The following is a 22,623-nucleotide window of genomic DNA, read 5'->3' as shown; positions in this document are numbered from 1 at the left end:
AAACAATGCTAGATTCAAATACTATTAGTAGGAAACGTTAAAGTGTATTAGAAAGTATATACACCCAGAGAAAAGGGGCATAGTCGAAGTTTCTGGTTTGATGTGGCCTAGCCCTGGAATGATTTAAATATGTCAAGTCTGATAAAAAATAAAACAATTTGCTTATAAGTCTCAAACCAAATATTTGAAAATGGAAATTTACAGAAATTTACATTTTTTTTTACCACCCTTAGATGGCTTGTGTTAATTTGTTATTTCGACAGGGAAGGTCTTTTTCGATTGGAATATGATAACATCTCCCCATTTTCCATTAGTCTGCCCGCCGTTTCATAAATTCGCAGAAGGCTTTTTTTAAATTTCTCTGTTCAGATTCCATAGCATGGCTTCGCATCGCTGGCTGTTGTAACCGCAGCCAAATTAATTTCCAGCTCTCTGGGTTCACTTTGACTGCCGTGACTGGGCGTGACAAATGCAGCCAGAGTAAATTGCATAATTGCAGCTTTATTAAATTTAATAAAAATTCATACATATGCCATTGCCGACCTCGCGGGACACGCCCCCCGCAGACGACAAGGTTCGTAAGGGTGGTGAGAGGATGAGGTTTTGGCACCCTTTTGGACTGCACACAGATGATGCTGCTTTTAATTCTGGAACACACGATTCGGGATTCAGAATTCAGGATCCAGGACCAATGGCCAGTGCATGTCCTTTGTTGCCAGTCGTATTCGCTGGCCCACACCTTATGGACACCCACCACCTCCTGCAGCCTTGTGGTTATTTTTTTCGTTCGCCTTTTTGTATACCATTTAATTTGGCGTTTGCTGCTGGCTCACTTCTGTTTCTTTGGCCTTTTATTCCTTTTATTCAGCCCGTTTTTTTTTGTGCACCCTTCCACTTTTCGAGCGTAATTTTAATAAAGTTCGTCGGGATTTTTTGTTGTACGGGTAGTCAATTGTTATCTCCCAGCGATAAGTAAATAAACGTGGACAACGTGGGAGCGTTCTGTTGCCGAGTTCCAATTGCAACTGGATTGCTGAGTGTCTCGGTATTCACATTTTCCTTTTTTTCCAGTTTTTTCTCCCTTTTGCGAATATGAATATTACTGAGTGATAAGGCCAGGGGACTGCAATTAATTGTGAAAGTCTCCATACGCACTGCACTTCCGATTTGGATGTCTGTGGGTATGGATGCGGGTGCAACTGCGCTTTATTTAATTGCGAATTGCATTGCTTGGCATTTACCAGATTGTGCAGAATCAGAAAAATAATTGTATTATAAACAACTTGATACGCCATTTCAAGTAGTAATGCTTAAAGTTTAATTTTGTTTTTGATTCAATTCTGTGTTTTAATAATTTAACTATTTGATATTAGTATAGTATTATTAGTATGTAGTATAAGTATTATATATGTTTTTTTAAAAAGTTACAAACATTTTAGATGCTTAAAGCTGTTGGCCAACTAGACTTTAAACAAATGTAACAACGATCCAAACTTGACGACAAAAAGTAACTTCGCATGGTATACTATATTAAGTGTATTAATTTCTGCTGTTAAGCCCAAAGCCTAGACACATATCAGACTTTGTCAAAATAAATGCATGTTTTTAATAAATAGAGCCCCAACATGGAAATTTCTTGTTTAACTTTGAAGTCAGATGTTCATGGTTTGGTTTAAGCTTTAAAAAGGTTGTAAAAGTCAAATTTTTAAGACTTAGACCACGAATTCCTCAACACTGTGACGTGATTTAAAGTATTCGGTTTCGGAAAGTAATCTGCAAATTAAAAAGGCAAGAGGCAAAATAAAAATTCAGATCCAAATTTAGCTTAGATGTCACTTATAACTTCTGCGTTCCCCTTACCAAATTATTCCATTTTAAAGCAGTCGTTCAAGTGGAAAGATAATCTGGGGAACTGGGCAATTAGTGTATCCATGGCAGACTGACCACGGCTCCCAACTTAGTAAGCGGGGCGAAATGAGTAGGCTTAGCTGGACCGTCACCATCAAGGTATTGCTCGTCGTGTGTGCAATTGGCAAAAATACAACCTCCTCCCCAGTAGAATCGCGATATAAATGGACGACGGTAAGTGAAAGCCTCTCCTTATTTTACGTCAAATACTTAAGTTTAGTATCAAAAGTGTGATCATTAATAAATTATTAATTGCATGATAAAAAATTTGAAGTCTTCCCTTAAGTTGTTACATCTTAACCGAATATAATAATAATAATACATTTTACTCTACAAGTAACGAGTTCCGCAGTAAAAGTCTTAAAATATAATTTTTAGCATATTTTATTGTTTAATTTTCTTTTGAGGAAAAGGAAAGGAATAAGCCTTTAATTCTTGACATGTCCTTATTCCGAACAGATATAAATTATTTAAATTAAATATCTGTATTTAGGACCCCAAGTATTAATTTTTCCCCGTGTATTTCATGCATCGCACTCAGCTGGACTGGCTGGAGGCCCAGAATGTCACCCACGAATTGCACAATGTGACCACGGCGGATGGCTATCAGCTGCAGGTGCAACGCCTACCACGTCTCGGAGCTAAGCCCGTGCTCCTGGTCCACGGACTGCTCGGTTCCTCTCTGGGATGGGTCTGCCTGGGACCAGAACGGAGTTTGGGTAAGCGAATTTGCACCTCCGGGCATGCACTTAAATAAAAATCAATACAGTAAGTTTAAAAAAAATTTTATAAAAATGGAGTCTAAGTTTGGAAACTTTTTTAATAACTAACAAGTGTTTCATATTTTAATAAAGCAGATGTGGGAGAGAAATTTCGTGTCAAAAATAATGCAAATTAAAAACAAAACTAGACTGAAAAAATATATAAATTTATTATAAAGTCTAATTAAATAAAATGATGAAGAACGTGTAACAAAAACAACATTTAAAATAATTAGTAATATTTGTTTACTCTTGGCTTAGGCAATGCATCAAAAACCTTTTCTAACATTTTTCATTTTAAATTAGCATTATAAAAATCAAAAATAAAGCTTTAATTTTTTGTTTTCCTCAAAAGAACAAAGATATAACATAACTTAATAGTGATTTTTTTGAGTGCAGCCTTTCAGCTGTACCATCGCGACTACGACGTGTGGCTGGCGAATCTGCGCGGAGTGTCGCCCTACGGACGCAGGCACATCGACTTGACCGACGTAATGGCTGAGTTCTGGCGCTTTAGCTTCCACGAGCACGGCGCCTACGATTTGCCGGCCATAATTGACCACATGGCGGAGGTCACAGGCGGCGAGCAGCAGGCCCGCGGAGGAGGGGGCGAGGCTGGAGGTCAAGGGTCGGATGGGGAGGAGAAAGTGCCGCGCCAGGTGCTGCTAATTGGACACTCGCAGGTGAGCTCGTGAGGTGAGGGTCAGGTAGCTAACTCCCCCTAAACACTGCTCTTAGGCCTTCAACGCGTTCCTGGTGCTCTGCGCAGTGCATCCCCGCTTTAACCAGCGCATTCAGCTGATGCAGGCCATGGCGCCCCTGGCTCGACTGCATCGCCAGGTGCGTTTCGACTCCTACCAGGTGCGCCACCTCATGAAGTTTGTCAAGGTAATTACAGACATACATTCATAGTTGTAGTTCAAATTATTTAAAAAGCAGGAACCACAGCCACAAAACCAAAAAACCATTTGTAAAGGTTTTGCCGCATTGTTAAAATTAGGAAATTGTTATTTTAAATATTGCATAATTATTGCAGTTCGTCTTCAAAAAAAATATCCGAATATTCACAAATCTTTAAATGTTAACCAAAGAACACATCTTATGTAAAAACCATTTAAATATTCCTTAAAATGCACTGTATGCTTTAATTTCGGCTTGAAAAGTATTCATGGTGATATTTAATTTCAATTTTTATTGCAGTAAAACTACTCTTTTTTGTTGATATCTTCTACTATGCTTTCTGCAATTTCACGGAATTTATTAAGATATAGCATTAACACATTCTAGGCGTATTATATGAAAGAAATCAACCCTAGTTTTTCATTCAAATAACTGCTTATAACATGTAGGTAGATCTCAGCTCATTTATTGCTTCGGCTTGATATAGTAGTTGGCTTTTACAAAAGGCATGTTACAGATCTCGGCCTCGTAGAACTTGTCGCGGACTTTTAACTCCACCTTTGTGCCGATGGCCTTCAGATTCTCCGTCACATAGCCCATGGCGATGTTGCGATTAGTACTGGGACTGGGACCGCCACTGGTCACCTGACCCACCTGCTGACCCTGGCTGAAGATGGCCACTCCGGAGCGGGCTGGCGGCGGCTTGGCCCCCAACATCTGGAGACCCACTCGCCTCCGACTGACGCCCTGCTTCAGCTGGCCGAGAATCACTTCAGCGCCCGGGAAATCGCGGGTGGTGCGGCGTCTTTTGGACACCAGCCAGGCGAGAGCCGCTTCCACGGGCGTGGTCTTGGCATCGATGTCACTGCCGTACAGACAGAGTCCCGCCTCCAATCGCAGGGAATCCCTGGCTCCCAGGCCGGCGAGCTTGAGGATGCCACTCTGAAGAAGGGATTCGGTTAGATTCTGGACCTGGCTGGACTCCACGGATATCTCCACACCATCCTCGCCAGTGTAGCCGCACCGCGTGATCCTGACGTCGGGGATCCCAGCCAAGCTGGTCACAAAGGATCTCATGAAGTAGAGCTGCTCCAGGGCAGCATCCTTTGGCAGGAGTTTGGATAGTTCGGCAGCCACCTGGGGCCCCTGAACCGCCACCAAAGACTGATCGGTGGGGTTGAGGAACTCGATGGCCACGTCCTTGCCCTGTGCCTTAAAGTTACTCTGGGAAAACCGATTTAGTTTATTGATGGAACCGCCTTTTGAAGTAAACACGACTCACCACAGCAGCGCTCATTATGCCCATGTCCTGTTGCTTCATTGCCGCATTTGAGACCACGTAGAGCTCCTTCTCGCTGACCTTGTTCACAATAAGATCGTCCAGGATGCCACCCGCTTCGTTGGTGAACAGGGTGAGGCCGCCACTGCCATCCGGTGTGCCCAGGATGTCCGCGGTGCAGACGGACTCCAGACAGGCGGCCCCATCTTTCCCAAATATCCGGGTCTGCAGCATGTGCGACACGTCGAAGATGGAGCCCACCTGGCGCGTGTGGAGGTGCGAGGCGATGATGCTCTGGTCGGAGTATTGAACCGGCATGGCGTAGCCTCCGAAGTTCACGATTTTCCCGCCCTTTTGGACGTGGAAATCGTAGAGGGCGGTACGCTGACTCTCGCCGGCGGAGGAGGCGTGGCGTAGACCGCCGAGGGCGGCAGGCAGGCGTTGGCTTAGTCTGAACATCGCGCAGTGACTGAAGCGCGAAAATAGATTACTGCCGAGATCGGCTCTAGATGGTACACTAAAATTAAAAATCAGTGCGAGATAGTTAACCTAAAAAAGTAATTTTTTTCCAATCACTTAACAATATAGGCCGTTTTTTTTTAATAACGCTTTTTTTTTAAAAGCCATGAAATATAATACATAGTTTTAATAAAATATAATAATTTAATTTTTATAAATAGCACAAGCATAACAAAACGAATCAATTTTTCAATACTGCTTGTCATTACCCACGTATTATAGTTAGGAATATAACAAATCTATGATTGACGACATATTAAATTTGGTGCATAGTATTTTAATTAACTTAACGGTTTGATTTAAACACATTTTCGTGACACAGGGTTCAGTCATGGACTATTTGTTTGACAATACGGATATAAAACAAATATTTCCTTTAATTTATTTTATTTTTCTCTCTGTGTAGCTTATAAGGCCTTAACACCGCGTGACATTTCCACTGAGATTAAAAACTACTGAAAACTAGGAAAAATTGAGATTATTTAGGGAACAAAACATACTCGGTGATAACCCCCTGGGTCGACTTTAAATGTGTTTGAGTGGACTTTAAGTCTGGGGAGAGTAAAGCAACTCAGCTGAGTGGAATCTATTCTAGTGGAAAGATTTTATTAAAAGTATTGCATTTCAATGAAATTTGAAAAGCTCAGATTACAATTATCAGCTAAGCATTTATAGAAGCTAATGCACTTTTAAATCAAGTTTAATGTTTAATGTTATTGTGTTCCAGTTAAATAATTTAAAAACGGTTTCTTTGAAAGGTGTGAACTTTAAATATTGACATTTAAATTTCTTAATGTAAGTCATGGTCAAAGTATTAAGTTATAATATAATATTATTTGTCTTTTATTTGTTTCAGAAACGTCAGAAGGGAAACAAGTTTGAGATCTTTCCACCTGGATATTTTCGAAAAATATGTCAAAGTAAACGTGAGAACTGCGAGTTTTACTCCAAGCAGTTGGTAGGCAGCGCTCACAGCAATAAACAGGTTATAAATGCAATAAAATCTCATCAATTTCTAGGTACACCCTATTAAAACTAACTATTTCCCCAGCTACTAGAAGCCTTCAACTATGAAAATCTTCTCCAGGGCGGTTCCGCGAGGGAGATAAAACATCTACAGCAGATATGGAAATCGGGTGACTTTATTTCGTACGATTTCGGTCCAGTGGAGAATTTGCAGACGTATCACGGAGTAGAAGCACTTACTTACAATATAAGTCAGATTACTGTGCCGATCGTTTTGTATTTCGGGGAAACCGATGCTATTGCCACGCCAGAAGGTGTGCATGGCATTTATGCCCGAATGCTGAAGTCAGTGAAGAGTGTGAGGAGAATTAACTCCCTAAAATTCAATCACTTGGATTTTCTTATCTCCAACGACGTCAAAAGTCTAGTCAACGACAAATTAATCGAGCAAATGGAGCAGTTTCTCGAGGGCCGATTGCCGTACGTAATTGAATGACCGCCAAAAGAAAGGTGTTGGAACCCATTAAAATTGAAATGACAAATAATAATTGCCGGCCAAATGCTTTATTTGCATTGGCAGTCGTCCCAAATGCCAATTATGTAATGCGGTAGCCAGACCATACAAAATATACATATAGATGTATAATTCATAAAGCCAGCCGCCACAACTGGTCGACACTTTTACTTTCTTTTGATGGCCAACAAAAAAAGTATCTGTTTTCAGTGTCTGTTGTGCTGCTTTAGGCCAAAAAAAGGTTTGGGCTATAATGCCATTTCGGTGGTAAAACGACAAAGCAGAAATAATGATAATTACCTTAATGGAAGTGTTTTGACTGGCTTTTTAAAATTGGGTGATGCACACTAAATAAATATTGTGATTTAATTAACTTAGGTGTCAAACTAATATTTGTATAAACCTTTTTTTTAGGTATTCTCTTATAATTTTAAGTTAACTTTCGAAATTTAAATAATTTAATAATAATTTAAATAAACCCAGTAAATAAATCTTTTGTATCAGCCCGACGTATAAAAAAGTTTTGAATAATTCATTTGAATTCGTTTATTAATTACAAATCATTTGATGGTTTATGTATTTTTTTTCGTATTGTGTTAGGTGAAATCATAAACAATTTTACAACAGTTATGTGAGCCTTTTCGTGTGATAAGATAATTTGTAACTTTATTGAACACGGTATAATTCGACAGCTGATTAAATTTCTGGCTCGATGCTTCACTGTAATGGCTGCACTTGATGGGTTTCTTGTTCCCGATTACTACGCCCTACGCATCGGAAATAAAAAGCTTCCCCTCGAGACCCTCTTTCTTACCCATATTTAATTAACTGCCCGAAAACGTAAAACACAATCGAAATGTAAACAAAAGAAGCTAGCACGTCACAGTGCGCAATGTTGTTGTCTGATCGAAAGTTTTTTCGTATTTCGGCACTCTCTTATTATTATTTTTGTTGTAGTTGCTGCAGGGCCCCTGCAGAAGTTCGTCGGTGTGGTTTTGTGTAGCCTTCGGTTCGTTCCGTTGACAGTCTTCGAATTGGTCTTCAGTTGAGTTCGCGACGCGTTGCGCTAAGGTTGAGATAGAGGTTGAATTCCACTGAAAGAGTCGCCTCTGTGAGTTTCACTTTCGCCCAAATATTGTGGACAAGTCAAGATGCGGCCCAACCTGAGGATGCGGCTGATCCTGCTGCTCGGTCTGTGTGTGTTCGTTTGCAGGATTCAGGGCCAGCTGATTGGCGGCGAGGAGGACGAAGAGGACGAGGAGGAGGAGGAAGAGGAGGAGGAGAGCGTCGAGGACGAAACGCTGGAGGAGCGGCTGCAGCGCAAGAACATCAAGCAGGACTCGACCCTCAGCGTGGTAGGAAAATCCTTAGTCGCTAGAAACTCATTTTGGAATACTGATTTAGTTAATATGTTTGTATTCATTTTCATAAAAAAAGGATTTGAATATGAGGACTATTTAAAGTTTAAACCTCATCCATCAATGTTAAAGTTCGAAATATAGCGAGTTTTGAGTTAAGGAAATGGTTGGAGTTGTATAGAAATTTGAGTAATGAAAGTTTGACTTACGGACACAAAATTGTATAAAATTAAGTTAGAGAAGCTTAAGAAAGTTCGATTAGGGAAGTTCGATTCAAAGATATTTTGACTGTACATTTAATTTCTGGGTAATTCTTAAAAGTATTAAAAGCCTTATAAAAATAAAGCTATTTTTACTAAAAATAATAATTAAATTTTATAGTCTGATTGAACGATAATGCTTTCGATCGCGTAATGGGATTACCTTTATTTTGGCTTAATGTGATACCTTCGGAAAAGTTTTGTTTTTTGATCTAAAAGCTAACATAAAAACTTCATTAATTTATAGTATTTTATACATAGTGGTTAAAAATTTGTATGCTAGGACCACAAGTTTTAAGCGCACTCACGGTCAAAATATTATAGTTTATTATAGATTTTGAAACTTTTTAAATAGGCAGAATAAATAAAAATATGGCTCTTATTTCTCCTTTGCAATGGGAAAAGTCAAGCATTTATATGCCAAGTAGGCGATTATCTTCTCCGTGCAGTGATGGTCAACACGTTCTCACACATTTCGTTGACAGGACAAATTAATCGCCAAGTACGGCTACGAGGCGGAGGTGCATCATGTGACCACAGAGGACGGATACATCCTCACCATGCACCGCATCCGCAAGCAGGGCGCCCCGCCATTCCTGCTCCAGCACGGACTGGTGGACAGCTCGGCGGGATTTGTGGTAATGGGTCCCAACGTGAGCCTGGGTAAGTGTCCGCTGGTGCGTCGTCCGTGATTAATGGCCGAGTGATTACGACCGAGGTCCACTTCACAGCCTACTTGCTGGCCGACCACAACTACGATGTTTGGCTGGGGAACGCGCGCGGCAACCGCTACTCGAGGAACCACACCACTCTCGACCCGGATGAGTCCAAGTTCTGGGACTTCAGCTGGCACGAGATCGGCATGTACGACCTGCCGGCGATGATTGATCATGTGCTGAAGGCCACCGGCTTCCCGAAACTCCACTACGCCGGCCACTCGCAGGGCTGCACCTCCTTCTTCGTCATGTGCTCCATGCGGCCCGCATACAACGCCAAGGTCGTCTCCATGCAGGCCCTGGCCCCCGCCGTCTACGCCAAGGAGACCGAGGACCATCCCTACATCCGGGCTATCAGCCTGTACTTTAACGTGAGTAGCGCTGATTGTTCATTTTTAGGGCCGAATCACTGTAACACTAGCAACGGAGATTAGACTGAAAGCAAAGCAAAGTAAATACGCTCAAAATAAAATTGTCATATAAACTAAACTATGGTATAATGAACTTTAAGCTATTGGGTTGGACAAATTAATCAAAATCAATAGGATGAGTATTAAATTAATACCACTACAGTTAAAGACTCTTCGGCTTATAAATTAAACTAAAAAGTATATGGCTCCAATTAAAAGCTGGATTAATCAAAAAATTGGATGTGCCACAAGCGACTATTATTTGAAAAATTAATTGGGGGTCAGTTTCGGAGTAATTCAATAGATGCAATAACAAATTATTTAACCTTTTTCCTTTGCTGACATCATTGGTTTACTTACATTTATTGACATAGATTGAATTGGATTTAACAAAATTAAATTTTCCAAAGATTAACAAATCGTCAAACAATAGGTATGAGTTAAGATCCTTAGATTGTTTTTAAACATTTTTACACTATTTACTTGGTTTTAAAATTTTTATTTAAATTCGTAAGTTTCTGTAAACATTGTCAAAGTTAGTGATTGAAATTAAATCCTTAATTTAAGGTATTTAAAGATACTACTAATTTAAAATTTAATTTGAATCTTAACAATTATTTAAAAAAATTTATTATTTGAAATTCTGAATTATTATAATTAACTGAACTATTCAGAACATTATTGTCTTACCGCCAAGTAAGAGCTCATAAATAGTTTAAGACTAATTAGAGCCATTGTGTATTTTTTAGAGCCTTGTGGGCAGTTCGATCAGGGAGATGTTCAACGGGGAGTTTCGCTTCCTGTGCCGGATGACCGAGGAAACGGAACGCCTGTGCATCGAGGCTGTCTTTGGGATTGTGGGGCGCAACTGGAACGAGTTCAACAGGGTAACTTTATACTGAAGCATCATAAGCGCACGGATGAACTTTTGAGTGTAATTGCAGAAAATGTTCCCCGTGATACTGGGTCACTATCCGGCTGGAGTGGCTGCCAAGCAGGTCAAGCACTTCATCCAGATCATCAAGAGTGGCCGCTTTGCCCCGTACAGCTACAGTTCGAATAAGAACATGCAGTTGTACAGGGATCACCTGCCACCACGGTACAACTTGAGTCAGGTGACAGTGCCCACATTCGTGTACTACTCCACAAACGATCTGCTGTGTCATCCCAACGATGTGGAGTCCATGTGCGATGACCTGGGCAACGTGACGGGAAAGTATTTGGTGCCCCAGAAGGAGTTCAACCACATGGATTTCCTTTGGGCCATCGATGTAAGGAAAATGCTTTATAGACGAATGCTGCAAGTGCTCGGAAAATTGCCCGAGGACTCACAGGTAGAGGCTAATCGATCTAGAAGGGGGGCCCGGGGCAGATCGATACGACTTTAACTATAAAAAAAAAACAATTAAATAAAAACTATTATAAATAAGTATTTATTTCGAACAATAAAATAGTAAGCCTAATTTTTGTTTTTTTTTATTTACCTTAATTTTTGGCATACAAATGCCTCTTAAAGTTATTTTTTATAAAGATAAAAAAGTGTCTATTTTGGTAAAATTGCCAGGATAGCACTATTAGCCAAAGTACCTTGTTCTTTCAAATTCAATATTTATTTATTTATTCGCTCTCCGCTGTACTTTCCTTTAAATGTGGCGCAGAGTTCCGTATTTGCATAACATTTCGCATTTTCAAGTATGCATGGGTAACTTGAGCGGATGCGGAAGTCAAGTGTTTCTTTCGCCCCACAAAAGCCGTAACAGATTTTGCATCAACATCAGCCAGCTGGCGGGCCAAGATACATGCATTTGTAAGCAGATTTCCTGCGAGCACAATTTTCCATTTTCCCCAGTCCAGTGGGCCAAACAGCTGACACCGGGGCTAAGAAGCTGCCGCTTTTCCTGCCTCGGCTCGACTTTCTTCGGCTTTCGGCCCACATTGTCTCAACATTTGCATTTGTGTCGAGCTCAGCTCCCCGCAACTGCGCTTTTCCTGCAACACTCGCAGCCAAGTTAAGTGAAAAACTGTGTCTAACGTGGCGGCAACTGAGTGCCACGTTGGTCGATTCAATTTGGCTCTAGAGTGTGAAAAGAATTTGTTAGCTTTCCATTTCATAAATTTACTTATTATTAATCCAACATATGCCATCAAGAAAACCTGGCTTACAAATCATCGAAGAAATAACACTAAATTCTAGCTTAACTGGTTAACCATATAAGCGATTAGTGGGGGTCTGTCTAGTATTGTTACACGAGAGTGACGCGCGGGTAGAGATGTCATAAATGTAAATGTAAAAAGATGCTAATTTTATCATGCTTTGATTAAGCTAATTATTTGTCAGAAATTTATCGATTGAAAACTACTTCGTACTTTGTAACGTGTACTTGTTTTGCGGTCTGCAGGAATTTTTAAATAAATTTTTTAAAGCTGATTAAAAAATCGAAAAAAACTAGTTAATTATTCAATCACTCACAGTTGCAGGCGATTGTTAATATGAGGTTTTTAATTAAAAATTTAAAAATTGTAGATATTAAACTTTTTCTTTAAGACTTGATTGACCTTAATTTGGCACTAGTTCTCGGCACGTGCTATCATTTTAGACCACGGTGAATCCCTTAACCGAATGAGCACCTGCCAGACGCTGAAAAAAAAATGATGATAACTGTTATGGAACTTGTTTCCCCGTCTTTTTTAATTAACGAATAAAACGTCACCAAATTTGTTAATCTACAGTTTCCCCTAGTAAATGTTCCCATATTAAATATTTAAAATATTTTAAATTAAGATTTAGTTGTAAGGTTAACAGAGCAATTCTCTAACAATATTAGCTGTGTGGTTATTTTGGTCTATGCCTGTTAATAATTAATAAATGTTCAATTATAAAGAAAGCAATTCTATATAGCGAAGCCTAACTGTAGTTGCTATGACGTCTTGCGACAAGGCGTATCATCGGTTCTACATATAAAAACTAGCAGTTTTCTCGGAAAGCCGTTAGTGACTTTGAGACAATGGTTCCCAAGGGATTGTTTTTAATTTTGGGTGCCTGCTGCGCGTCCCTGGCATCCGCCGGATTTGGACTTAGTCTGGAAGGCAGTAGCGGTGGTTTCTCCGCTCAAGGAAGTCTGCCTGGCCTTAATCTGGGTGGAGGAGGACATAATGGATACAATGGAGGATCTATCGGGACTGGTGGCAATCCGATTGGTCTGTCTGCCAGCGGATCACATAACGCTGGATATTCAGGATCGATCCTCAGTCAGGCTGCGAATGGTCTGCTAGGAGCTGCAGGAGCTGGAGCCAGTGTTGTACTTTCCGCTGGATCTATTGCAGCATCCCATGGAGCTCAAGCTGCTAATGGAGTCCTGGAAGCTGCTGGAACTGGAGCTAGCATTATACACTCTGCAGAATCCATCGCTGCCTCTCATGGAGCTCAAGCGGCTAATGAAATCCTGGGGGCTGCAGAAACTGGAGCCAATGTTGTGCACTCCGCAGGTTTGACTGCTGTATCTCATGGAGCTCAAGCAGTTAATGGAATCTTGGGAGCCGTAGAAACTGGAGCTAATGTTGTACACTCTTCTGGATCTACTGAAGAAACTGGATCAGGAGCCATTGCAGCATCTCACGGAGCTCGTGTTGTCAATGGAATCTTGGGAGCTGCAGAAACAATAGCCAATGTATTGCACTCCGCAGAATCGACAGATGCCACCCATGTAGGTCAGGCTACAGATCATGTGGCATCTGAAAGTACTGGATCCGGGTCAGTATGCTTGAAAGCCGGTCAGAACCGGGGAAGCGTCAGTCCTGGTGGAAATGGTCTTAGCCTAGGAGGCAATCTGGGAGGCAATTCTGGAAGCGCCGGACTTGGATTTGGCGGCGGTCACCTTGGTGGATCCATTAACCGAGGAGCAGGACTTTTCCTTGGCTAGTTTAAGTTATTTTTAAATTTCAAAAGTATTCCACTGTATTGTAAATTTTATTTTACAAAACATAGAAATTATAAAAACAGTCCATTAAAGGGTGATATTATACATATACATTAATGTTAACTGTATGCCACCTAAGAGATTTTATTGGATGTCTCCGTTTGTGAATTAATTATATCTCATCAGAAATAAAACGAAGTGAAACTAAATATGTGTTTAACAGCACAACTATGAAAGGCAACGGAAATGCTTGATGATGATTATTTAACTTAATTCAGTTGAACGCGGATAAACCCAGTCTTCAATGTATTTAATGTTTTCCTTAATTTACTACTACTTTCTTATACTACTTAAATGTGCTTGAATAAAGAGTACTAATAAAATTCTCAACACAATAATCTTTACATAGTTCCTTGAAAGTGTTTAGCACTTTTACATAATTCATAGCTGTTTGTATCGATGGGACTTTACTCTATCAAACCTGAGTGACGTAGACCTTAAGGGTCATTGTCGTAAGCATCGAACGCCTACGAATATAATTTAAATGAAAATTAATCTAATCTTGGGCGAGCCAAGAGTCAATGCATCTATTTCCGAAGCAAGTGATGATTAAATTTGTTTACCTAAGATTTCCCAATTAAATAGTTGATTCTTTTTGGCCGTATACACTATCTCTCTCTCTCTCTCTCTCTTAATAACCCATGTTCAACACATTTTCAGCTTTAATTTAAAATACTTTATTCTTAGCTTAACAATAGAAATCAGCCGTAGACTCATTAAGTTAATTCATCGATCATTCCTGCTGATGATCATGATCATGAATCTCCCGCGGGCTGAACACGCCCTCCAAAACATTCGGTTCTTCCTAGGGTATACTGTAATTTCCAGCAATAGACAATCGAGAATATTAAATGGTATTGAAACTCGTTATTGTTCTCCACGGGAACTAATTACACTGTGCCACAGAAGTTCGCTTTTGAATATCTAAAACATACGTATTTCTTGCGAAATAAATATATTATTTAATATATTAGTTTATTCATTAAAAAAACTTGTTATGTAATGTAAATAAATAACAAAAAAGAAAAATAGTTTTATTAATTGTGTGTCTTTAAAAAAAAATCATTACTGTTTTCAATAAAATTAAATCACTGAATTTCCTGTAAAATTAGTCAATTTGAATTGATCAATTTATCAATTTTTACTTATGTAGCCTATTTCTTTAAATTATGAATATTATAATATTTTTTAGTAGTCTAGTGTAGTTTCAGTTTTTGCCTGACTTGACCCTAGGATCTGAGCACTCGGAACGTGACTGCTGTTCTTTGTTTCGCGCTCTGAGAAATTTCGAGTAAATATTTTACTATTATTTGTGTTTTTTGCACGGCGGAGAGCCTCTTATAAAAGCCGGCATCTTTCTAGGGAGCACAGTTAGTGAGCTGCAGGCAAAGGTTCCGATGCGTCTGTTTGTAGTGCTGAGTGTTTGTGTGGCTTTGGCATCCGCCGGAGGTTACGGCGGAGGTGGAGGAGGAGGAGGAGGAGGAGGAGGTGGTGCTGCTGGTGCTTCGGCATCCGCTTCTGCCGGAGCGCTGGGCGGCGGCGGCGGCGGTAAACTCGGAGGAGGACATGGATCCGGAGGTCACGGAGGTGGAGGAGGAGGTCCAGGATACGGATCAGGTGGATTAATCGGCGGAGGAGGTCCAGAACTTAGTTATGGAAATGATGGGCTCATTGGAGGAGGTCCCGGTGGCGGTCATGGTCCAGAACTTAGTTATGGAAATGATGGGCTCATTGGAGGAGGTCCCGGTGGCGGTCATGGTCCAGTACTTAGTTATGGAAATGATGCGCTCATTGGAAGAGGTCCCGGATTTGGATCAGGAGGAGGTGGCGGTCATGGACCTGGATCTAAATCGCCAGGAGGTAGTTATGGAAATGATGCGCTCATTGGACCTGGATCTAAATCGCCAGGAGGTAGTTATGGAAATGATGGGCTCATTGGAGGAGGTCCCGGATTCGGTCCAGGTGGCGGAATCGGAGGAGGTAGTCACTCTGGAGGTGGTGGACCTGGCTTCGGTGGCGGTCATGCCGGCGGAGGCTTTGGCCCTGGAATCGGAGGTGGAGCCGGCGGCGGTCACTTTGGAGGTAGTTTCAGTGGCTACAAGAACGGCGGCCGTGGTGGCGGTGGTGGAGGTGGCGGACACGGCGGCGGCGGCGGCGGCGGTGGCTATGGAGGAAGGCCTGGAGGTGGCGTCGGATATGGAGGTGGTGCCAGCTCGAGCGCCTCTGCTTCGGCCAGTGCTTCGGCGAATAGTGGCGGTGGCTACCACGGCTAGTGCTAGTTCCCTTAAACCTCAAAATCCTGTAATTGCCCAAATCGCTTGAAAGTATTACCCACGATTTCAATAAAATGGTTCTTTTCTGTATACCAAAATTGCCTTTAATTAAAAAATTTGCATAAAATATTTAATCTTTTGAGATTGGATCTGGCAGAGCAGAGTAAAATTTTAATGTTTAAAATATAAAAAAAAATCTCCTAAGTGTGCAGCCTCATTTTCGAAGATCCGATTTTCGAATCGGACGACATTATCCCAAGGTTGTATTCAGAAAAGAAATAGAAAACAAACTCTTTAAGTTGTAATAATGGCTTAATATTTTAGAATTACGGTTTTAAAATCAGGCAACGATACCATTCTGCCATAGGAACGATCGAATAGTTCATTGGAAAACCATCATAGCTCAACTGATTTAAAGCATAAAAATCGTTGTAATTATAAATATAATAAAGAAAATTACATTTCTGTAATAGCTGCAAGAGTATATAAACTTTGTCAAAGTGTGCTTAATTTCTAGCTTAAAGTAAATTCAATTTGAATTGACTGTAGTTATAAATATGATTATTTTTGAAATTACTGATTTTTGTAATTGATTTTACTACGAAAATACTATGTGAAATCAAGTATCAAACTTTTGATTTCCCTCCCCATTTTTTTTTTTACCAATTTTCTTATTAAAAACTGATTTATTTAGAAAGACTATAAGTAAATCTTTAAATTTTCTCCAAGAAAGTCAACCACGTAGTGTGAAAGTTAGGTGATGTCCTTGATGGTAGCCATTTGCATTTACCCGTTGAGCAGTGGTCGACCATTAGAGTACCGCGAAGAAAAACTTTCCCCCTTTTTGGCGGTTGGGAAATCTGGCATGCAAAGTTTTCGCCAAAATTAATGGCCTATTAGAAGGGCACAGACTTGTATTAGCCCCAACCGAAGACATTGATGCCACGCATGGCCACATAAATCTCTTAAATGGCCAAGACAGACTGCGCTCTTCTTGGATTTTATGTGTCCCCCACAAACATTTATCATTAAGTAAAGTTTTACTATTGCAAATTGTTGCACACAATGGCAACAAATTGAAATCTTAAGCAAGCTCCTTTGCGTTTGCGTTTGCGTTTGCTCCATCTTCAGTCTCAGCCTGAAAGTGCACTTTTATTGCCGGAGGAGCAGCATCTGCTTGGGAGTCCGGGTGCAGAGTCCGCCGTCTGGACTTGGCAATAAACTCCGAGACCAATTTGCACAAGGACGATGAACCCCTGTGGTGCAGTTTTGCAACATAAAGGCGGAAAATCGGAAAAGCGGAAGTGGGGCCGGCAGACTGTTGGCGGTTTGCCACACACAGCAGTCGCTGCTGCAACAGTTGTTGGCCTTTGTAGGATTGACAATATGGCCGGGCCCTAACCCTTTGTTAGCTGCAAATTTATGTTGGGCAATAAAATAAATGCGAAATGTTTATCAATGTGCCAGTGCACATTTTTGCTCTCCGACTCATCACAGGTATGGCCTCAAAGTATGCAACATTTCGCTTCGATCTCCCACTTCTTCGGCGCCCGCAAGTAGGCAATACATTTTGGCTTCACCCGCTGGCACCCAGCATTTAATTAAAATTAAATAATTCAGATTGCGTATCGAACTGCGTGTGGTGGGCGCATATCCATATCGGGTCGGTCGCCAAATGGTTTTCTGGTCGGATCGCTTTGTTCATTAGCCCGCTGGCCGCATAATTGAAAAGTTTGCACTGCCTGGGCGCGGGTAATGGTAATTCAATTTGCGCGGAGTGCAGTGCAAAAACTATGGAAAACGGCCATAACAATAAACGCCGGCTAAAATGCGAAAATATTACAGCACACTGATTGCGTACGTTTGTGTGTTTACAAAATTAACAGGACCTTCATTAGTTGGCATTTTAATAACATTTCATTTTGTCCCAGCCCGCCGGCTTATGTGATAGTATTCATTTTGGCCAGGCTCAAATTATTTCAGTTTGATTGATTTTAATAAACAAATATTTGCACTTGCAGTCCATTATTAAAGTGTTCTGGTTATTTACTCATCGAAATGCATATAAATTTAGAAGTTTCTCATTCGAATTGCCCACTTAGACAGCTAATTATGTAATGAGTTGAAAACTATTGCTCGGCAAATACTGATAATACTGTACCATTTGAAGGCTATTAATAATGAAACACAAAGAAATCGCTGCGGGAAAAATTACATAATGCTCAGTCTTATATAAAAACTAAAAAAGCCTCACCACAAATGTGGCAAAAAATAAAAATATAAATAAATAAACGATCCCGGGACTGACCGGTTCCATTAGGCGATTATGTTACGGACTTTTTGCATAAGCCAACAACGAAAACAATATTCAAATCGCCGGCAAATTAATGCCTTTTTATAAGTAGTTTAAACTACACGTAATCTTTGCTATTTAAGGATTTACTAATAGCTGATTCGGCCTCTAAAAATCACCGAATTCTAACTACTTCGCTAATTTAATTTTCACAACTTCTGACTTGGAAAACCCCTTCGGACATGAGTCGCTAATCGTCACACATGTCAGCGATCCCTCTATACCGTATGGGCACTCACAGATTGCTGTGACGACACTAAAACAGGTTTTACTAACCCGTATTTATATTCTATATAGAAATGATATTTGTGTTTGTTGTGTTATTAATTAACAGACGCTGAAATCTTGTCCGCTGCGCATGGGAGACTTTATTGTTATGGACTGTTAAGACTCAGATCTCTAAGAGCCCGAATTATGGGGATTTTGCGATTGCTATCGTGTGCTGTCTCATTAAAATGTGTGATTTTTTCTCCCTAATGACCGATGCAAACATATCATTTTGCTGAGGGATTACTACTCGAAGTAGTCATGAATGGTTGATTTCACTTCGAGAATATTTCTTACTCATTGCATATGTAGATAGTATTGTGTTTGATATATTTGCTTTAGTAAAACTGATCTCTACTAGTTATCGTGAAAATTGTCGAGGAAAATGTAGATTTGGAACGATTCTTCCCAGATCGATAAATATAGTAGTTGCTTGCATTAATTTATTTGACTTAGTTTTACTTTCACTCAATTTTTATTACTACAAATAAAGCACTCCAAAGAAATATACAAAATTAAATACAGCGTTGCTTAAATAAATTATTTGTTGAATTTTCATTTATTTCAAAACACAGCTGATTATATGAAACGTTTCCAACAAATTACACACTTAATTATAGGCACTGTGTAGCTTTCTGGTCTAGGGCTAATATTTAATATTACTTTACTTTCAGGATTTGATAGACGAATAAAAATATGTTGCGCGATTGGAAGTGAAGACATTTTGTGCAGAGTAGCCGCGAAATCCAATGAAATGCCCAATAGCCACCGGCTTTTTGTCAGTGATCTCACCACCTCCAACTGGCCCACTCCACTCGAGCAGCGTTTTGGAAACAACGCCATCGAAACCGCTTTCGGACGAACAAAACAAGACAGAGGGGAATAAACTCTTCAAGACTAACCTGTCAGATGATCGGCATTAGACGAAATCAAACGGTGAAGAGTACCCTTGATCTTGGTGGGGAACTACGCAGATCAGGAAGAGCCGCGTAACGATTTGTAAACAACCTGGCTGACTTCTCCCAAACACTAGCACATGGGTCACCTCTTGGGCGAGGGTCGATAATTATGCGTTTTCATATTTCGGAGCGTGTATGGGGAACCACCCGGCAAACAAAGTCATCACTACGAGCGGTAACACTGTGCGGCAAATATTTAATCCTAAGATAATATTTAATAGAGGCCTGAATTAGAAGACATTTTATTTTATTTTTGTTCATATTATAATCGTCAATTTAAATCAATCAATCAGTCATCAGCAGGAGGGCTATATATTTGTCATTTTATTTAATTTTTTTCTCCCAAGGAGTTAAATAAATTCATATTCCAAATTCAATTTTGATCACCTCATGAGTAATCAGAAGTAAGGCTATTTATTTACATCACTTGTTTTTATTTTCTCACAAATAGTTAAATAAGTATCATTAGCCAGTAATTAGATAGGGAATAATATGAAAAATCCACAGTTCAGAATACTTTGACAATTAAAGCACCATACATTTATTGAATTATTTCTTCAATAAAAATTCACTTGGCCATCAAAAAATACATCTTTATTAAATGCGTTCCTTTATTGTTTAATCAGTTAGTCAGTTAAAACTAATAGCTATAAGATAAAACTAAACTATTTAAGGATCAAGCCAAATAAATGAATACTGGTAATAAATTAGATCGTTAAAATACCATTTAACTCCCTCATGAAACATTTTTGTTGTCTAGTGTAATTAGATCTGAGAGCAGATGGAATAAAATACAAAGAAAACCGGTAGGTGGTCGGTTCAACTGCCGAAACCATTTGTCACAGCCATCTCGCCTCAAATTTGACTGGCCGGTATTTGACGGCTTTTCTGAACAGTGCAGGTGGTATAAATACTTTAGCGATTCTCCCGAGAGCTCGTCAGTTCCAGCCCAGGCAACCCAGCGATCGCACACAGAAAACCCATTGGCCTGAAATTGGAGAAATTCCCAAAATAATGAAGACCCTGATTGTTCTTGCTTTGCTGGTGGCCGCCGTCTCGGCTCTACCTCAGTTCGGATTTGGAGGACCTCGATTTGGCGGACCCGGATTCGGAGGTGGCGGATTTGGCGGACCCGGATTTGGAGGTGGCGGATTTGGAAGACCCGGATTTGGAGGTGGCGGCTACGGTGGAGGACCATATGGTGGATTTGGCGGAAATCCCTATGGCGGCGGATTCGGCGGAGGTCCCTATGGAGGCGGCGGCTTCGGCGGTAATCCCTATGGTGGATTTGGCGGTGGCGGGCGTCATCATGGCGGCGGCGGACGCGGTGGTGGCGGAGGTGGCGGTGGTGCTGCCTCAGCATCGGCCTCGTCAAGCGCCTCAGCCGCCGGTGGGGGTGGCGGTGCTGCCTCCGCATCTGCCTCCTCATCGGCCTCGGCCAGCGGCGGCGGCAACTTCTACGGCTAAGCGCGATGAGAGAAGATAAACTAGAGCCTAGGTTAAGCTAAGATAAATGTTTGAAGAAAGTCTGAAATAAACAAAATTTTAAAACCCACATACAAGGTATTTTAGTGTTCGGCAAGAAAGACGAGTAAAATATCGTTATCTTGACCAAAATGAAACTCATTTTATATATTTTGAATTTTTGATGTCATTTGTTGGGTCCAGAGCTGAAAATATGAAGCCATTTTTAAATGATTAAATATGAGCAAATATTTAAAAAATAAAAAAAAAATTTTTAATGCCTCAACAATTATTTAATTTACTATTTATCATTATTTATATGTATTTCCATTTGTAATTTATTTTTAACATTTTTCTACAAACTCGGCACAACAAGCATTTTCCATATTTCACACTGAAGTGCAATTTTTAATTTTTTTATTAAAAACTATAAACTAACTAAAAACTATGTAATAAACTTTAACATTACCAGTCAACATAGATCTGACTCTCCTACATCTATGTTTTGAACCACTTAATCACCAGAAGCTATGACAATGTCTCTTGAAAAAACTGGTAAAATTCGCATCAGACGGGGGCCAAGATGAATAAAATTGCCGTTAATTCATGCATATAAGTGGGCAGAAATAATAAAAATAGTTGCACATTCGTTCATCAAAGCTTGGATAGATTTGGCATAGGTGATGCGGGCTTTGGGGAGTAGGAGACCTTTCAGTACCCTGTTGCATATGTATGTGGCCTAGTAAATCTCGAAAGATCACTTGACACACACTCAGGGGACTCCCCTCACATCGTGCCTCCCTTAGGACCATTACTTTTTTCATTGCTTTCCAAACTGAACAAACAAAATCCATACAAAATATTAATTTGAATTTCAAATTGTTCGGGATTTTGTTTTTCCTTTATCAAACCTCTGGTATTAATTAGAAGAATTAACATTTCGAATTTGTCCAAATTCAAGTTTTATAACATTATCAATTATATTCGGCTTTTATGGAAGCAGAGATAAACAAACAAATAAAAATTTGCGCGTCGCGAAAAAAAATCGTTAAAAAACTGAACAGTTGGGTACGGGCAACAAAAAAACGTAAGCATAAATTATTGTGGACAAGAAAATCAGTCATCTGCTTTTGATACAACGAAGAAATGTTTTATTAGCCGCATAGAGATGCCAAAACTGAACCAGTTCCACGGGTGAAATGGTAGTTGGTTGTGTTGGAATCTAAATATTATACAATTGTTTTTTAATTTCTTTAAGGGCGAAGTTAATTTCTTATAAAATTAAAGTAATTGATGTTTGGAAAAATTAGAATAATTTTTTAAAATTAAATATCATCGAGATATAGAAACATTATCAGCAGATCTTGGCTTTCTAGACTTTTTGGGATTTTTCGTAGAATTAAATCTACCTGCAATGATCTTAGACAACCCCTTGGGCATATCTATCTATAATTTACCTCCCTGCAGTCCCCACCGCCAAAACTGCTCCACTAATGACATCAGGGGACCCAAATCGATCGTTATGCTGTCTTAATAGTGGACGGCTAGAGAAGGGGGCGCGTCTGAGGTGCGCTCGAGTTTGGGATTAACCGGTTGCAGTGCGGATCGAATGGCCGGGTCTGTTGAGCGTAGGGTCTGGCGATCGTACGCCCCGAACCTGCTAATGAGCCGGGCTATAAATATTGATAATACGTTCCGTTTTTTGTTGCTGTCGGTCTGCTGCTGCGAAGAGTTCGTTT

The 22,623-nt window shown here is 40.2% G+C and overlaps 6 protein-coding genes across 8 annotated transcripts; 5 read left to right on the top strand and 1 right to left on the bottom strand.

Annotated features, from left to right (window-relative positions):
* The first annotated feature begins 1,902 nt into the window (after positions 1-1,902).
* Positions 1,903-7,637, top strand: LOC128261266 (lipase 1). Of its 3 annotated transcripts, none has more exons than XM_052994866.1 (6): positions 1,903-2,082; positions 2,450-2,627; positions 3,069-3,352; positions 3,408-3,557; positions 6,224-6,325; positions 6,387-6,560. In XM_052994866.1, exons 1-6 carry the CDS (start codon positions 1,975-1,977, stop codon positions 6,423-6,425), a joined length of 861 nt encoding a protein of 286 aa, XP_052850826.1. In that variant the 5' UTR covers positions 1,903-1,974; the 3' UTR covers positions 6,426-6,560. The 3 variants fall into 3 exon arrangements, 2 of the variants coding, with proteins under 2 accessions (XP_052850826.1, XP_052850825.1); XM_052994865.1 differs by having other exon boundaries at positions 1,929-2,082; positions 6,224-6,352; positions 6,419-7,637; XR_008268247.1 differs by lacking the exons at positions 1,903-2,082; positions 2,450-2,627; positions 3,069-3,352; positions 3,408-3,557; positions 6,387-6,560 and adding an exon at positions 6,010-6,162 and having other exon boundaries at positions 6,224-6,352.
* On the bottom strand, positions 4,014-5,328 carry LOC128261268 (aminomethyltransferase, mitochondrial). The gene is made up of 2 exons (XM_052994867.1): positions 4,852-5,328; positions 4,014-4,793 (listed from the first exon to the last, which is right to left on the bottom strand). Exons 1-2 carry the CDS (start codon positions 5,305-5,307, stop codon positions 4,035-4,037), a joined length of 1,215 nt encoding a protein of 404 aa, XP_052850827.1. The 5' UTR covers positions 5,308-5,328; the 3' UTR covers positions 4,014-4,034.
* A 222-nt stretch (positions 7,638-7,859) lies between the features above and the next one.
* On the top strand, positions 7,860-11,043 carry LOC128261265 (lipase 1). Its single transcript, XM_052994864.1, has 5 exons — positions 7,860-8,202; positions 8,951-9,128; positions 9,197-9,552; positions 10,341-10,478; positions 10,536-11,043. The coding sequence occupies exons 1-5, from the start codon at positions 7,999-8,001 to the stop codon at positions 10,977-10,979; spliced, it is 1,320 nt and encodes a 439-aa protein (XP_052850824.1). The 5' UTR covers positions 7,860-7,998; the 3' UTR covers positions 10,980-11,043.
* A 1,547-nt stretch (positions 11,044-12,590) lies between these two features.
* LOC128261269 (uncharacterized transmembrane protein DDB_G0289901) lies at positions 12,591-13,822 on the top strand. Its single transcript, XM_052994868.1, has one exon. It carries the CDS (start codon positions 12,597-12,599, stop codon positions 13,509-13,511), a length of 915 nt encoding a protein of 304 aa, XP_052850828.1. The 5' UTR covers positions 12,591-12,596; the 3' UTR covers positions 13,512-13,822.
* Positions 13,823-14,940: 1,118 nt separating this feature from the next.
* Positions 14,941-15,966, top strand: LOC128261270 (uncharacterized). The gene has a single exon (XM_052994869.1). The coding sequence runs from the start codon at positions 14,966-14,968 to the stop codon at positions 15,839-15,841; it is 876 nt and encodes a 291-aa protein (XP_052850829.1). The 5' UTR covers positions 14,941-14,965; the 3' UTR covers positions 15,842-15,966.
* Positions 15,967-20,346: 4,380 nt separating this feature from the next.
* LOC128261271 (acanthoscurrin-1) lies at positions 20,347-20,975 on the top strand. Its single transcript, XM_052994871.1, has one exon. It carries the CDS (start codon positions 20,435-20,437, stop codon positions 20,885-20,887), a length of 453 nt encoding a protein of 150 aa, XP_052850831.1. The 5' UTR covers positions 20,347-20,434; the 3' UTR covers positions 20,888-20,975.
* The last annotated feature ends 1,648 nt before the right edge of the window (positions 20,976-22,623 follow it).

This window comes from Drosophila gunungcola, unplaced genomic scaffold, assembly GCF_025200985.1.
Source record: "Drosophila gunungcola strain Sukarami unplaced genomic scaffold, Dgunungcola_SK_2 000001F, whole genome shotgun sequence".
NCBI classification, from domain to species: domain Eukaryota; kingdom Metazoa; phylum Arthropoda; class Insecta; order Diptera; family Drosophilidae; genus Drosophila; species Drosophila gunungcola.
The sequence above is the reverse complement of the archived record's forward strand: the minus strand, read 5'-3'. Positions and strand labels throughout refer to the sequence as shown.

Coding starts and splice junctions, on each gene's coding strand:
- LOC128261270 (XM_052994869.1), top strand. CDS start 14,966: ATGCGTCTGTTTGTAGTGCTGAGTGTTTGTGTGGCTTTGGCATCCGCC.
- LOC128261266 (XM_052994865.1), top strand. CDS start 1,975: ATGAGTAGGCTTAGCTGGACCGTCACCATCAAGGTATTGCTCGTCGTG. Junction 2,628..3,068: donor GGGACCAGAACGGAGTTTGG/GTAAGCGAATTT, acceptor TTTTGAGTGCAG/CCTTTCAGCTGTACCATCGC. Junction 3,353..3,407: donor TGCTAATTGGACACTCGCAG/GTGAGCTCGTGA, acceptor CACTGCTCTTAG/GCCTTCAACGCGTTCCTGGT.
- LOC128261271 (XM_052994871.1), top strand. CDS start 20,435: ATGAAGACCCTGATTGTTCTTGCTTTGCTGGTGGCCGCCGTCTCGGCT.
- LOC128261268 (XM_052994867.1), bottom strand. CDS start 5,307: ATGTTCAGACTAAGCCAACGCCTGCCTGCCGCCCTCGGCGGTCTACGC. Junction 4,794..4,851: donor GCATAATGAGCGCTGCTGTG/GTGAGTCGTGTT, acceptor CGGTTTTCCCAG/AGTAACTTTAAGGCACAGGG.
- LOC128261265 (XM_052994864.1), top strand. CDS start 7,999: ATGCGGCCCAACCTGAGGATGCGGCTGATCCTGCTGCTCGGTCTGTGT. Junction 9,129..9,196: donor GGGTCCCAACGTGAGCCTGG/GTAAGTGTCCGC, acceptor TCCACTTCACAG/CCTACTTGCTGGCCGACCAC. Junction 9,553..10,340: donor CTATCAGCCTGTACTTTAAC/GTGAGTAGCGCT, acceptor TGTATTTTTTAG/AGCCTTGTGGGCAGTTCGAT.
- LOC128261269 (XM_052994868.1), top strand. CDS start 12,597: ATGGTTCCCAAGGGATTGTTTTTAATTTTGGGTGCCTGCTGCGCGTCC.